The sequence below is a fragment of the Cornus florida genome, unplaced genomic scaffold (genome assembly GCF_030987335.1).
Source record: "Cornus florida cultivar Cherokee Brave unplaced genomic scaffold, ASM3098733v1 CherokeeBrave_3.0.0_Hap2_Chr07, whole genome shotgun sequence".
Classification (NCBI taxonomy): Eukaryota; Viridiplantae; Streptophyta; class Magnoliopsida; order Cornales; family Cornaceae; genus Cornus; species Cornus florida.
In genome coordinates, this window is record NW_026775577.1 from 24,427,693 (window position 1) to 24,441,658 (window position 13,966).

Consider the following 13,966-nt stretch of genomic DNA (forward strand, 5'->3'; position numbering starts at 1 on the left):
TCCGAATGATCCCAGGCAAAAGCATCTGCATTGCTCCGAATGACATCAATTAATGCTTCATTTTCTTCGGATGTGGAAGAAGAACCTAAATAAATGACCTTCTGGGGGTCGCCAAGGATAACTTCTATGGCTCCGAGGATCTCCTCGGTAGGCTTCGCAACTCTTTCTTCCTCCTCTACCTTAAGATACTTGGGCAGAGGGCTATGTAATTGCTATTTGGGTATGCTTCTGGGAGTCACGCCTAGTTGAGGCTATTTAGACACCTTCTTTGCTTCAGCCTGTATCAGCATATAACATTCTTTCACAGCGACTTGATCGCCCCATAGATTAATAACTTTTTTTCCATCCGGAGATAAGCACCGCATCACTTGATGAAGGGTGGACGGAACTCCTTTCATTCGGTGTATTCAGCCTCTTCCCATGATGAGATTATAGGAATTGTGGATCTCTGTTAAGACAAAGTTCTCCTTCAGAGTCATTTTCGCCGCAGTTACGGATAAGTCTATTACCCTAAGGGGATCTACTCTTGTGCCATCGAACCCCATCAATGGGCTAGAGGTAGGTCGAATTGATGATGACGGGATCTCTAACTGCTCAAAGACCGCATTTGTGATGATGTTGGCACTACTCCCTGGGTCTATTAAAACCCTCTTGATCATGCAATTCGCCACTAAGAGACTGATGACTAATGGATCCTCGTGGGGAAGTTGAACTCTGGATAAATTGCCATCGCCGAATCCAATACTGATGCTACCCGAAGCGATAGCATTGACCGAGGATAACTTCCTGAGCTTATGGGCTGCCCTCAATCTGGATCTATATACCTCCTCAGACTCTTGATCATCTTCAGATCTGCCATGTATTGCATGAATGACCTTTACTTGATTACCTTCTACCTTGCGAGGATAGACCTCGCGGGGCTTCACATACTCCTTCGTAATGAGGTAATCTGCCAACTCACCTCTGTGATACCCCTCGGATCCGAGATACGGGTTGATCAGGCCCAGGCCCAAACCTAAGAGAAATATCAAACAATTAATATTTTAATGAACACAGAATACAAGATGAAATAATAAGAAGTAAATAAAAATAACTGAATTGAATTCTAATGAAAAATTCCCATTAAAATCCAACCTCCAAAACCTCCAATCAATTAACAACTCGGGAATCCCTCTAGTGGACCCCTAATAAAAATCCCAACTGTAAATGGAATAACAGAAATAAGATCCAAAGCTAATTAGTAAGCAATCCTACATAGTCGGTGGAATAGAAGTCTGCATCTGCTCTGCACGACCAAGCTCTAACCTTGGAACTGACGAGCACCTGAAAAATAAAAGAGTGGGTCAGGCCCACATGCAAGTCCTGATCTACTACGATCCAAACAGGAATCCGATACGCAGATACATCCTAGGTAGACTCAACAATATCTAAAGTAGTCCATATAGGTATATATTACACACTATAGGACACTCACTAGTCCAGTAGGTATGTCTTAGCCTGAGTAGAGATACCATGCAAATCGCACATTACGTAGTCATGTGTACTTAGACCTACCAGGGAACAGCAATTACTGTCCAGCTATCCATCCTAGGCAATATATGCACCCTAACCATGGTCCTGAGACTCAAGCTCATACCATGGCCCCATATAATAAATATATAAAGTCCGTACTCCTAATACAAAATATCATCCATTTGTATAGTGGTCTGATACATGTATAACAACTCCATCCTGAAACCACAGTAGGTCATTCAATTATTTGATTGACATGACATAAGTAGGTGATGGACTTAACCTATATGATTAATCCATACCTTAATCCATGTTAAGTAGAACTTAGTGTTTGAACAAGTTCATACCTAGTATGTCACCGTCCCATACTGGTACATACAATCCTCCGGTTAACATAGTTGACAATACAGTATTAAATAGTCATCAACCATACTCCAAAATATGCACAAGATAAATTAATCCATATACATAAATAGTAGGCATTCAATACAAGGCCTAAAATCATATCCAATGTTGTAAACTGCTATAACATATGCAACCATTTACATTCTCCAACAAGATCCATGAATTGATACAATTTTATACAATTGAAGTACCAATTAAGTCTATACTAAGTATAGTTGATTTTAATTAATTCACCATACCTATAACACTGGAAATATATATGATTATATATAATTAGATTATATATAAAACTCTTGCCAAATTCCAGTAAATAAAATTAGCATAACAGTATGCAAGCTACAAATTTCCTCTTGGGTTTTGCTTGTTCTATTCCTCAATCCAATTGTGAATTTATATTTTTTCATCATAATTCTAACCTTATTCAGTCCCACACATTATTTAAAATAATTTAAATCAAGTGCATAAACCTAGAAAACCAAACAGTCCTTAAAAAAAAACCACGTTACAGTGTTTTCAAAAGAGAGCAGGCTCTTAAAATGGAAACCTGCTCTATTTTTCTACCTAGAGTCAGCTCTAGGCTTTTGGAGCTGGCTCCAAGACACCAAGAGCCGACTCTCCCCTTTGGGAGCCGGCTCTAAGAAGGTTGGGAGCCTTCTCTCCCTCCTCTTAGCAGCCTTGTCCCTTTTCGCTTCGTTTTCTTCAACTCCAGTGATTTACATAATCTCTGTAATGTGTTCTAAATCTTATTCTAGGTTCAATCTTAGTCCTAAATAAATTTTAGACCACTGATATCCAATTAAAACATGTATGGAACACAAGTTTTAAAGCAACGATTATAAAATCCTCGTTAGCAAATTTTAAGCACTCACAACAGATTAATTTAGATTAATGTCGTGCAGTTAAATACTGTTCTAAGAACTTGTTCTAGGGTTCAAACTCAGTCCCAGATTAGTTACAAGGCATCTAATCGCATTACTAATCTCAACCAAAACAAGTTTAATCGTTAACCACAGAAGAAACAAATAGCAGAACATCAAAGTTAATTCAAAGCAGTTAATTCACGAGATTTAAACAAAATTCATGTATGCATAAAAGACATGGTATTATGTTGGTTTAAATCTGTTTTAGCCTTAATTAAATCACTGGAGTCTAACTAGGCATGCACAGAACACGAATTAAATGGAAAGAGAAGAACAGAGACTTGCCTTTGAGTTTCAGATTTGAAACTCAACACCACTGTTCTTTGAATTATCTGTTAAACTCCCTACTGCTGTTCCACCAAACCACGTTCCTCCCTCCTTGATCCCACCTCTCCTATCTCTCTCTGTTTTCCCTCTGTATCTCATGGTCTCTTCTTTTATAGAAATTACGTTTATTTTTTCTAAAACCCTAAACCATGTATTGCTTTATATTAATAGGTGTATATTAACACTAACCCTAATCCATGTACAATTAGAGGCTAAGCCCTAATTCCAATTCTAACCGGCCCATAAAACTATCTCAGTTCTAACCTACGGCGGCTCACCAATACGTGAATTATAAACCAAAGTTATAACTGTTACCCTAAGTTACCATAAAGAAAAATAAATAAATATTACATTAACTAAATAAAACAATTAAATAAGTATAGTAATTAAACGGGTAATTAATTCAAATAAATCAAATTACACAATTAACTTAATTAATTCAATTTAATCACCACAAATAAAACAATTAAATAATTTATCAAATAAAAATATAATTAAATCAGAAATTAAATACCAGAAATATTCTTTTAAAATTAGGGGTATTACAACCTCTGGCTATCATATTTTTCACTGGTCGCCTAAGGGATCTGCAATCATTGGTTGAATACCCATAATCTCGATGGTAAGCGCAATGCTTGGTTTTATCCCTCTGCTCCAAGGATTGTTTCATTGGCTGCGGGGCTGTGAACCTCATCTTATTCTCTTGGAAGAGCCGAGCCAAGGTAGTTCGGAGAGGTGTAAACCCTTCCTCTATCATTTGCCTCTTCTCAAGTGCCTGGGTGATCGGCGTTAAGGCGCGCTGGCTCTTCTGGATTTTTGAATTTGGAATTCTCTCCCGAGGCTTGTTCTCCACTGTCACAAGGGTTGTGTGCTGCGCTCGGTGGGCTACATTTTCCTCCAGCCAGATGTAGATCTGGGCCCTGACATTGAGAGTCTGCATGTCAGGAGGAGAATAGTTGACCAAGGAAGTATGAAACTTCGTCCCCTGAATCATTGCAAGTTTGAATGTTTCTATAACAGTCACGGGATGACAATCTGTTATTTCTGAGGCTTCCATGTTGAATCTAGATTTGAAATCCTGCAGTGTTTCCTCTTTCTTTTGCCTTACGGTGAAGAGGCTAGCAATACTCTTCTTTTGCTTCTTATTTCTGCAGTATTGTACTAGGAACATGGTGCACAGAGTTACGTAATCCAGGATGGACTTATGTAGCCTATTCCTGAACCACTCTAGTGCAGCTCCTGTCAAACTGGTAGGAAAAACTTTACATATCCAAGGATCATTACGGTCATCCAAAGCCATCTTTTGGGCGTAATGATCCAGGTGCCGAGAAGGATCTCTCGTACCGTCAAACTGAGTAAAAAAAGAAATGGTAAATTTCTTAAGCCTCTACACCATATACACATCGTCAGTGAAATGAGTCTTCACCAGAGAGTTTTTGTGCTCTCTGGCCATCTCAGCGGTTGTCTAAATCTTCAGGAGTCTTTTCTCATCAAAGGCATCCTGAACACCAGCACCATCGGGAATACCATTGGACCATACCGCAAGCTTACGACTAGACTCGACTTGTTCGTCCTGCGTGCGACGAGGGAAGTTGTCTGCAGCAACTGCCTCGGACCTTGCCCTCTGCTGTTGCTGAACCTCGTTTGGCTAAGCCTCATTGGGTCGTGCCCCATTAGGTTGAGGCCCGTTAACTGGAGGAATATTCTGATTAGGGGGTGCTGCCGTATCACCTAGTGGTGGCGGTGGTGCCAATTGAGCCATCGCCGTTTGTAGAGTGTTATTATGCTGTTGAAGCAAGGCGATCTGAGCCACGCTAGCTTCGTTCGCTTGACGAAGTACGTCAAACTGGTGTAGAAACTCTTCACGCATCTTCTGCATCAACTCTGTCTGTTAATCTGTTGAAGATCCTCTATTCGACATTCCAGATGGTAGTAGCAGGATTCACTTGAAACAAGAGTGGGAATATATTTGCACACGCTTCCCACAGACGGCGCCAAGGTGTAGGTGTAGAATTTTGCTCAACCAATAATGATTGAGAAAAATAAAACAACTCATTCAAAAAGCAATAAAAATAGATAAAAACGGTGTATAGAGAACCGTAGAATTGCTTCATCCTTTTATTAGAGGCTTGGGCCTCTATTTATACACAAAAGATTGGTTGAATTATGGTAGGACTCGCATTGCTTGTCCTCCAATTCTTTCCCTACAGAAATTCTTTACAAATAGAGCTCTTTCCTTTGTATAACTTTCCTTGTGTAGTAGTTTCTTTCTTTTCTGTATCCTTCTTCTAATAGGACTAATTTCATTTCAATGAATTTGGGCCATAAGTAACCTAATTCATATGACATTGCTAACGGGCTGGATCTCTTGTTTCGGGCTTGAGCAATACTATAGAGATCAATTAGCTGTGACCTTGGGCTAGTGTCTTATGATTTTGGGCTGTCAACGAGCTTGGACTAGGTTTTGAGCAGAATGGGCCTCTGACATTTGTAATGGGTATTTATATTGCGATGACGTGTACAGTTCTCATTGGAGGGAGATTTTTCCCTCCACACATGTATTTTCTTATTATTAGTTTTCATTATTAAAAGTTTGTGGTATGCTCTATAACTCTGAATCCGTGTTATCATGGATCCTCCAAACTAAAAATTTTAAAAGACATTTATGTCCTTTTAAAATTATATGTCTAATTATTCAATTTCATTATATTATTACTTTAAAATAAGTTTTTTGTTTTTCATTTTCATTTATTACATTAAAGTAAGTTATCGGTCTAGTAATAAACACTATATTATATAAAAATATGGAAACTATATTTGCACTATATAAAAATATGGAAACGATATTTGCACTATTCTACAATTACACTCCAATTTTAAAGGAAATGATACTTCAAATCTTAACTTTATAAGTAAATTATTACGAATTATTTTTCAAATACCGCAACTACCCTTTTAAATATGGAACTATATCCTAATCCTAACTTCACAATTTGATGGGAAGAGATATATATGAGACTTTCAACCACACACCAACAATGAATTTATATGACATAAGTTTAAATATAATGGAATTAACTTACGGATACAACGTAAAAAAATTGACAGTTTTCAACCATAGTGGAAATCAAGAAAGTAAAGAGACTTGGGACGTGCTTGGTTTGTAACTCTTAGAACAGTTTTTTGTTTTCAGTTTTCTGTTAAAAACTGTACAAAAAAACTCTGCTTGATTCAGTTTTCTGAAAATCCAGTTATAAAAATGCTTGTTTTCAGATAACTGTCTTTTATAATTTTCTGAATTCTTGAGAGCTGTTTTCAAAGTTACAAACTCAGCAGACACAATTTCTAAATTCCATTTCATTGATATTCTCAAAGAACAAAGCTTTTCAGCTAGATTTAGATCAAAGACATCTTTTTAAGAACAGCCACCTGCAAATTCTTACTTCAGTTACCCATTAACAAGAAGAGTCCAGTTACAGGGTCACATGACTATGCTCTCTACCATTTTCAGCGTTTGCGCTGAAATTCATTCTTGTTATAAAATTGTAATACCCCGTAATTTGTTGGAAATTATTAAATGAGTTTTATTTGATTAAATTGGATTAAATTAGTTTATATATATATATATATTATTATTATTATTATTCTTTTGTGTATTTAATTATTTAATGTTATTTAGTTATTTGTGTGCATTTAAATTAATTAATGTTAAGAATTAGTTATATGAATTTTTTAAAAAAAATTTTAAGTTTGTATTTGCTGATGGGTTGGGAACTACATTTAATGATTTGATTTTAGTAAGTTTCGTATCTTTAAGGGAGATTGTTGTAGCACTAGGTATTGTCAGCAAAATAATCATCTTTTGAATTACATTTGACTATATTATGCTGGGGTTGGTAAATCAGAAGACAAATTGGTTATTATCTGCTCCCATAGTTAATGGATGGAAGACTTTTAGTATGTTGTACATGTTGGGAAACGTGCTAGTTTTAAAAACTTTTCAAGGGATTTTAATTCATAGATCTTGATTCATCACATAGAGACAAATTTTATGCAAAAATAAAATATGATGTATCATTTAATTAACAGATTGAATACTTACATCAAAGGTCTGAGTAAATCTTTAAATCTTTCCTCTAAAGTGAATATTTTCACTTATTGTAGATTCCTTAACAAGATGCCTTCTCCTTGGATCTCCATCTTCTTGGTAATTGTTTTGCCTTTAGGAATCACTCATAAGCCTCCATGAATGACACTGGAAAATTAGGCTTGTGGGAGGCTCCATTAGATGAGAACATAAACCTTAATTTTCTAGAGAGAGAAAATATATTCCTTTTTCCTTCTCATCAAAAATCACCCCTACAATATACATAGACCATGTATATTTATAGGCAACATAAAGATAAAGAAAAGGAAACAATAAATCATTCTCAATCTCTAATTCACATGTCTCAAATCTAATAGGATTCCAATATCAAGTTGGGCTATGAGTGAGACTCCTTTGGGCTTATTATTTTATTGGCTATAATGAATTAATAATTGGCCAGGTCCATGAACCCAATTCAATTAATTCATAAATTAATTTCTACTACACTAAAAGAAATTAATTGAACTCCAATTAAATAATAAATAACATCTAAGTCAATATTGCACTTTGACCCCTCTATGCATAATTAGTTATCGGATAAATAAAGCCATCAATTCGACTACTTAATTAATATATTTATTTTGGTACCATTGATTATTTCTGACTCGATCACAATAAAATATTTGTTTGACAAAAATAATAATTTAAATAAATAAATATATAATAAATCATTTTGTCTAAAAACACACGAAGGCCTTCGAATTTACTTTGTGATCAACCATAATCAATATAAAATAAATACAAGTAGCAATGATGCAAATATTGAAAATACAACCCTCTAACTATTAATTACAAAACTACCCAAAGTGTCGGTCTAAGGATCCCGAAGAATCCGCCAAACAAATCAAAGTAATTATTAATTAATAAAAGAGTCTATACTTTTCTCATTGTTAAGAGTCAAATGCCATGATGGTGATAGGTAGCAATTGCATACGACAGCTCTCGCAATATATCTCAACTTAACGCGGATCCAGTTCAAGTCTTAATTAATTATGAGTCCATCCATAATTACCGACTATGAACCATTTATGATTACCATTTATATTCATGTATTGATCGCTATCATATACATATATAAATATCTTTTGTAATCAAATTGACACTATCAATTCCATAATAAATTGAAACATAATACATTGAATTCACCAATTGTATAAAGCATAAATATTTCAGAAACGTCAGGAACATATGTCACTATAATCCAGATAGGAATTTGCTATGCCAGGGCATATAAATCCCAACAGTACATAGTCCATTTCAAAGACTTGCATGAGAAAGACTATAAGTAAATAGACTGGTATTTATTAGAAAGAGAAAGAGTATTTATAAAGAGAGAGAGAGAGAGAGTTGGTTTATATATACTGTGTTTACCTTGGTTTGGGGAGTGAAGAAGGAGAGAACCAGAGAGGATCGTAGGAATTAGAGAAATTTCAATACGAAAATCAAAGGCTTTTCTCTTCCCCTTTGAATTTATAAAAGTATTCACGTCTATGCTTATGCAATTTTATGATCAAGAATCATGCTAGTATTAGGTGTTTAATTATTTTATTTTTATGATGACTTTAGAATTAAATGAGTTAAAGGTGATTTGAAATTTTTATGGGACCAATTGTTGTATTTATGACTTTAAAGTGGTTAAATTAGATTTCTATAATTTTTAGGAATTTTATAGAATTTTTCTAGATTTTTTTTAAAAAAAAATTTGGCCATTTTTAAGCATACTGCAAGTTCCAGTGTGTTTTTCCAGTCACCGGTGGCGACTATTGCCAGGGAAGAAGGTATGTGATCTGGTGCGGCGCGGCTACATGAATCACCATGTGTGCTCTGATCCGGACCATTGAACCAGATGATTAAAAAGGACTTCGATTAAATGTGGTCCATGCGCATAGAAGCGCCCATGCAGCTGCGAGAACAGATTTGGTGTGGCGTGCACCATCAGAGACGCTACAGCCACCAACCAGTGACCGCCACGTCAGCCGCGAGTGTGTGCTGCATGTGCGGGCTCATGTCTGTGCGTTTTGCAATGCCTTAGGGGCGTGGGGAAGAGCCTGGGGTGCATGGACAAGCCTGGTTTAGTGTGGCAATGTGTAGGGAACCTACAGGAGGCTCTGGGAGGTGTGTGGGAGGCCTCTAGAGCTGCCGAAAAATCCCTGTAGACTCCAGAAATTGTTTTTAAACTTCCAGAAGTTAAATCCCCCATTTTAGGACACCTATTCGGTATTTTCGAATCCAACGAAATATTATAATACTGTTGTACTTCATGGTGGGTATATTACTATGATGGTTGTAGTATTTAAAAATTTATTTGTGTAATGTTTTGACTGGCATTTATTGTTAAACCGTTTTATGTTAATTGTGATTATTATTCAATCATAAATGTGGCATTATTTTAATTAATGATATATAATATTTTAATATATTATGTGATTTTAATCAATGAGTATCTGGATTTATATTATAACTGTTTTTTTAAATCTATAAATTTTATTCATGATATTAATCATGCATTAGTTGTTATTAAAATATAACGGATGTTGTTTGAAATGTAATTAGCTTGTAAGTGATTAATGATAATAATCATTATTATATTTTTGATGTGTGCATCTTATGGAAAGTAATGTGTTGTTTAATAATTGCAATCATTATTACTTTTATATAGATGTGTAGAACCACGTGAGTTAGCTAATAAGTTTAGACTCACTTATACCTTATGGGATAGATGTGTGTCTGTCGGGTATGTGGTTAATTATTATAGAGATTCTAGCTATTGTGTAATTACACTTATTATTTTTATTGCACATTGTTGGCTATATATTTATTGTATGATTTTGTTACCAGTAATTAATAATTTATATTTTACTAATATTTTTAGTCTATATTAATAGATTTTAATACTAGTATGATTTTTGATTTGAGATGATTATTTTATCGGTTCTCTGTTGGGATGCAGTAAAGAGGACTTGCTTGTGGGTTTGACCCACCTTTCGTTGAATCATTTCAGGCCCCCGTCAGTTTCGTCAGCAGGGCTGAAGTCTTAACTGCTTGTTGTATATACCTTTCATCTACTCTTACTATTTACTCAAAGGTATGAGTTTTATCTATTTAGATATTAGACTTGTTTATTTCAATTATGGATTTGGTTTCGATTTTGGGGTCTTCTTTATGAGATTCCCAAGTTGTATTTTGGAACTTTTATTATTGTGTCGGATGACTGTAATCCTACTATCACTTAGACTTCCTTTATGCTTAAAGTATGCTTTCAGTTTTATTTTTTTCTGTTGTATACTGTACTTGTTTATTAAAAATTGTTTTTGATATCCCCAGATTTTTTAGTGTGGACTTGATCAACCATGTTCGAAAATTATGTCATGAAAATTATGTTCGGGGGGTATCACAAAATTATGTCATGAAAATTCATTGCTGATGCATAGGTGTAATAGAGTTGCTATGGACATATAATAATAGTACTTTATGCTACGTTTGGTGTGCAGAAATGGAATGCCTATTCCAACCATTCATTTGTTTGGTATATAATTTAAAGTGAAAATTGGAATAAAAATCCATTCCACAACTAAACTTTTGGAATTACCATTCAATTCCTAAGTAGATTTAAAAAAAAAAAATTAAATTCTAAAAAAAACCATCATATTCCAAGTTCAAAAACCACCACTATTTTCCACCATAACCACCTCTGCCTTTTACCACCACCACCACCTACTTCCACCACTGCCACCGTCTTTCACCACCACCGCCACCACCACCACCACCACCACCGTTACCGACACCGCCTTTCACCACAACCACCACCTTTGTGATACCCATCGATTCTAGAGTCACGGGTGATCAAGTCCGAGCACAGATCCAAAGAATACCAAACAATTAAGTATATTAACAAATATTGAGTACAAAAAGAATTTAAGAATAAATAAATAATTAAGCGGAAAGAAAATTAAATAATAAATCATTGAAATACTAATTAAATAATCCTCCAATAAAATCTTCAATATCAATAGAACTCAGGAATCCATCTAATAAACCCCTAATAAAATCCTAACTAAAAGTAAACTGAACTAAAAAAAAAAAAAAAAAAAAAAAAACCAAAACTAAAACATAAATGATAATCCTACGTAGTCGGAAGAGTAAGTGACTGTTTTTACTCAGTACGAACAAGCTCTAAAACTAAAACCATTTGATACCTGGGAAAATAATAGTGGGTCAGCCCACGAACAAGTTCTACTCTACGACAATCCAAATAGAGACTCGATACGCAAATACATACTAGACAACTCAACAATAGCTAGATAGTCTATATATGTATAAATACACACTATAGGACACTCACTATACTATAGGTCTGTCTCAACCTGAATATAAGGTAACATGCAAATCGCACACAAAGTGGACATATATACCTAGACCTACCAAGGTACCCAGATGTTTACTATGTTTAGTTATCCATCCTATGCGATATACGTACCCTAACCATGATCCTGAGACTCAAGCTCATATTACGGTACCATAATCATATATATAAAAATCCATCCAAAACCAAGGCATGTCATTCAACTGTTAATTAACCCGACACATATATAAGTAAGACTTAACCTTTATAGTTAATCCATTCCCTTAATCCAGAATAGGTAGGACTTGGTGTTTTGAACTAATCCATCCCTAATATGCCACTGTTCCATACCGATGCATATAATCCACAAAACAATCCAATAATTGACGACATAATTATGTAACATAATCATCAATTACATATAGAGATAAGCATAATAATAGTCAGACAATTAACTGAATTTATTACTGCTAATACATAATAAACATTATATAATATCCATGAAATTTCTTATAACAATTTCAACAATGAATTAATCATTAAATCAACATACAAATTTAACCATAATTTCATATTGATTACTTTCATATCATAAAATGTATATATTTAAGCATTCTGGGATTTTAACAATGTTCAGTGTAGCCATTTAAAACCCCCATAACAATCTAAGTCACTTCAGAAGACCCCAAATACCCAAACCAGTAGCTAGAACCCATTTCCGTAGGGTTTCCAACAAGGGACCCGGCTCCCCCTTAGTGGGAGCTGGCTCTTATCCTCATGGAGCTGGCTTTCTCCAGGAGAGAGCGGGCTCTTGGCCTAAGGGAACCGGCTCCCTTTCTCCATGGAGCCTGCTCTCTCCTATGAGAGCAATACAAAATCCTTTTGGGAGCCGGCTCTCACCCCTTTGGAGCCGGCTCTCAACCCGTTCTGCATTATCTTCCTCATCTCCAACGAGTTCCAATCCCTCTATTCTCCATTGTTGATGGTTCTAAAAGTTTGAACTATGTCCCGCATCATTCCAAATAATGTTATACAGTTGATATGCATCTTAAACATAGATTATAACAAGCTTGCATATAACAAAATTCAGATTAATCAAGAGCACACCAGAACAGTTTTAAATCAATTTTAATCATGCAAACATGGTCAATTTAATTCCTGTTTAGTCCTGGAGTTAACCTAGGCATGCATAGAACACCAGTCTAAGGGAAAGAGTAAGAGAAAGAATTTGCCTTTATGATTTCAGATTAAAATCTCGACGTCATCTTCCTAAATTTTCTGGCGACTTTTGATTATCGTCAAACCTCTACTGCTCTGGTGCTAACCCACAAGCAGATCCCGTTCCTTTTTCCCTTGGTTCAGCCTTGAGTTTCAGTTGAGTTCTCCCTTCTTTCCTCACGGTTTTCTCTCTCAATTCTCTGCTGCCACTTTCCTCTATAAGGTGGCGTGAATAGGGTTTTATAAACCCTAAAGCAGACAACACTATGTATATATATAGGCATATACAAAACCAACCCAAATCCTAATTGCACCCTAAGTTTGCTAACTTAAAAGAAACGAAAATAAAAGAAAAATAAAAAAATAAAATAAAATAAAAAGTCTGCACATGATGAAAAAAAAAACATATATATATATACAATTAACTCATAGCTACATATATATATACACACACACACAACTAACTATAATTATTAATATTAATCACTTGAAATATTAATAAATATAATATCCAAAAATATACATATATACCCATATACATATGCACAACTATCCGTGGGTACCAACTATACCCATTTAATCTCCTATCCAAGTAATCCATACTATCCAAATCCATCCTTAAATAAAAATATAAAATAAACATTGAAATGATTTGTTTCCAAACAAATAAGCTACACACTATTTAATAAAACAAATAAACAAGTACTTCAATTACCACCTAAGCATACAATTAAATTAAAATGAATAATTCAATTAATCAATTACACAATTAAATAATTAGCCAAAAAAAATCAAATAATGAATTTAAAAATGCACTTAAACAATTAATTAAATACCGAGACTATCCTTTTAAAATTAGGAGTATTACAACCTTCCGCCGTCACCACCATCTTTTACCACTGCTACCTTTCATTGCCACCACCTTCCACCATCGTCTTTCACCACTGTTATATCCTTTCACCACCACCGCCGCTGCTGCCTTTCACCACTGCTACCGCTTTCACCGCCACCACCTTCCATCACCACCACTACCACCACCGCTACCACCTTCCACTAATACAACCACCGCTACCGCCTTCCACCACCGCCACCGCA

The 13,966-nt window shown here is 35.2% G+C and overlaps 1 protein-coding gene across 1 annotated transcript; it reads right to left on the reverse strand.

Annotated features, from left to right (window-relative positions):
* Positions 1 to 407: 407 nt before the first annotated feature.
* LOC132316444 (uncharacterized) lies at positions 408 to 4,464 on the reverse strand. Its single transcript, XM_059814918.1, has 2 exons — positions 3,773 to 4,464; positions 408 to 852 (listed from the first exon to the last, which is right to left on the reverse strand). The coding sequence occupies exons 1-2, from the start codon at positions 4,462 to 4,464 to the stop codon at positions 408 to 410; spliced, it is 1,137 nt and encodes a 378-aa protein (XP_059670901.1).
* Positions 4,465 to 13,966: the final 9,502 nt, after the last annotated feature.

Bases quoted from the DNA above. Each gene is read 5' to 3' on its own strand.
- LOC132316444 (XM_059814918.1), bottom strand. From the start codon at position 4,464: ATGGCTTTGGATGACCGTAATGATCCTTGGATATGTAAAGTTTTTCCT. The intron at 853-3,772 runs GTATTCAACCAA...AATACATGGCAG, and splicing joins GCTTACCATCGAGATTATGG to ATCTGAAGATGATCAAGAGT.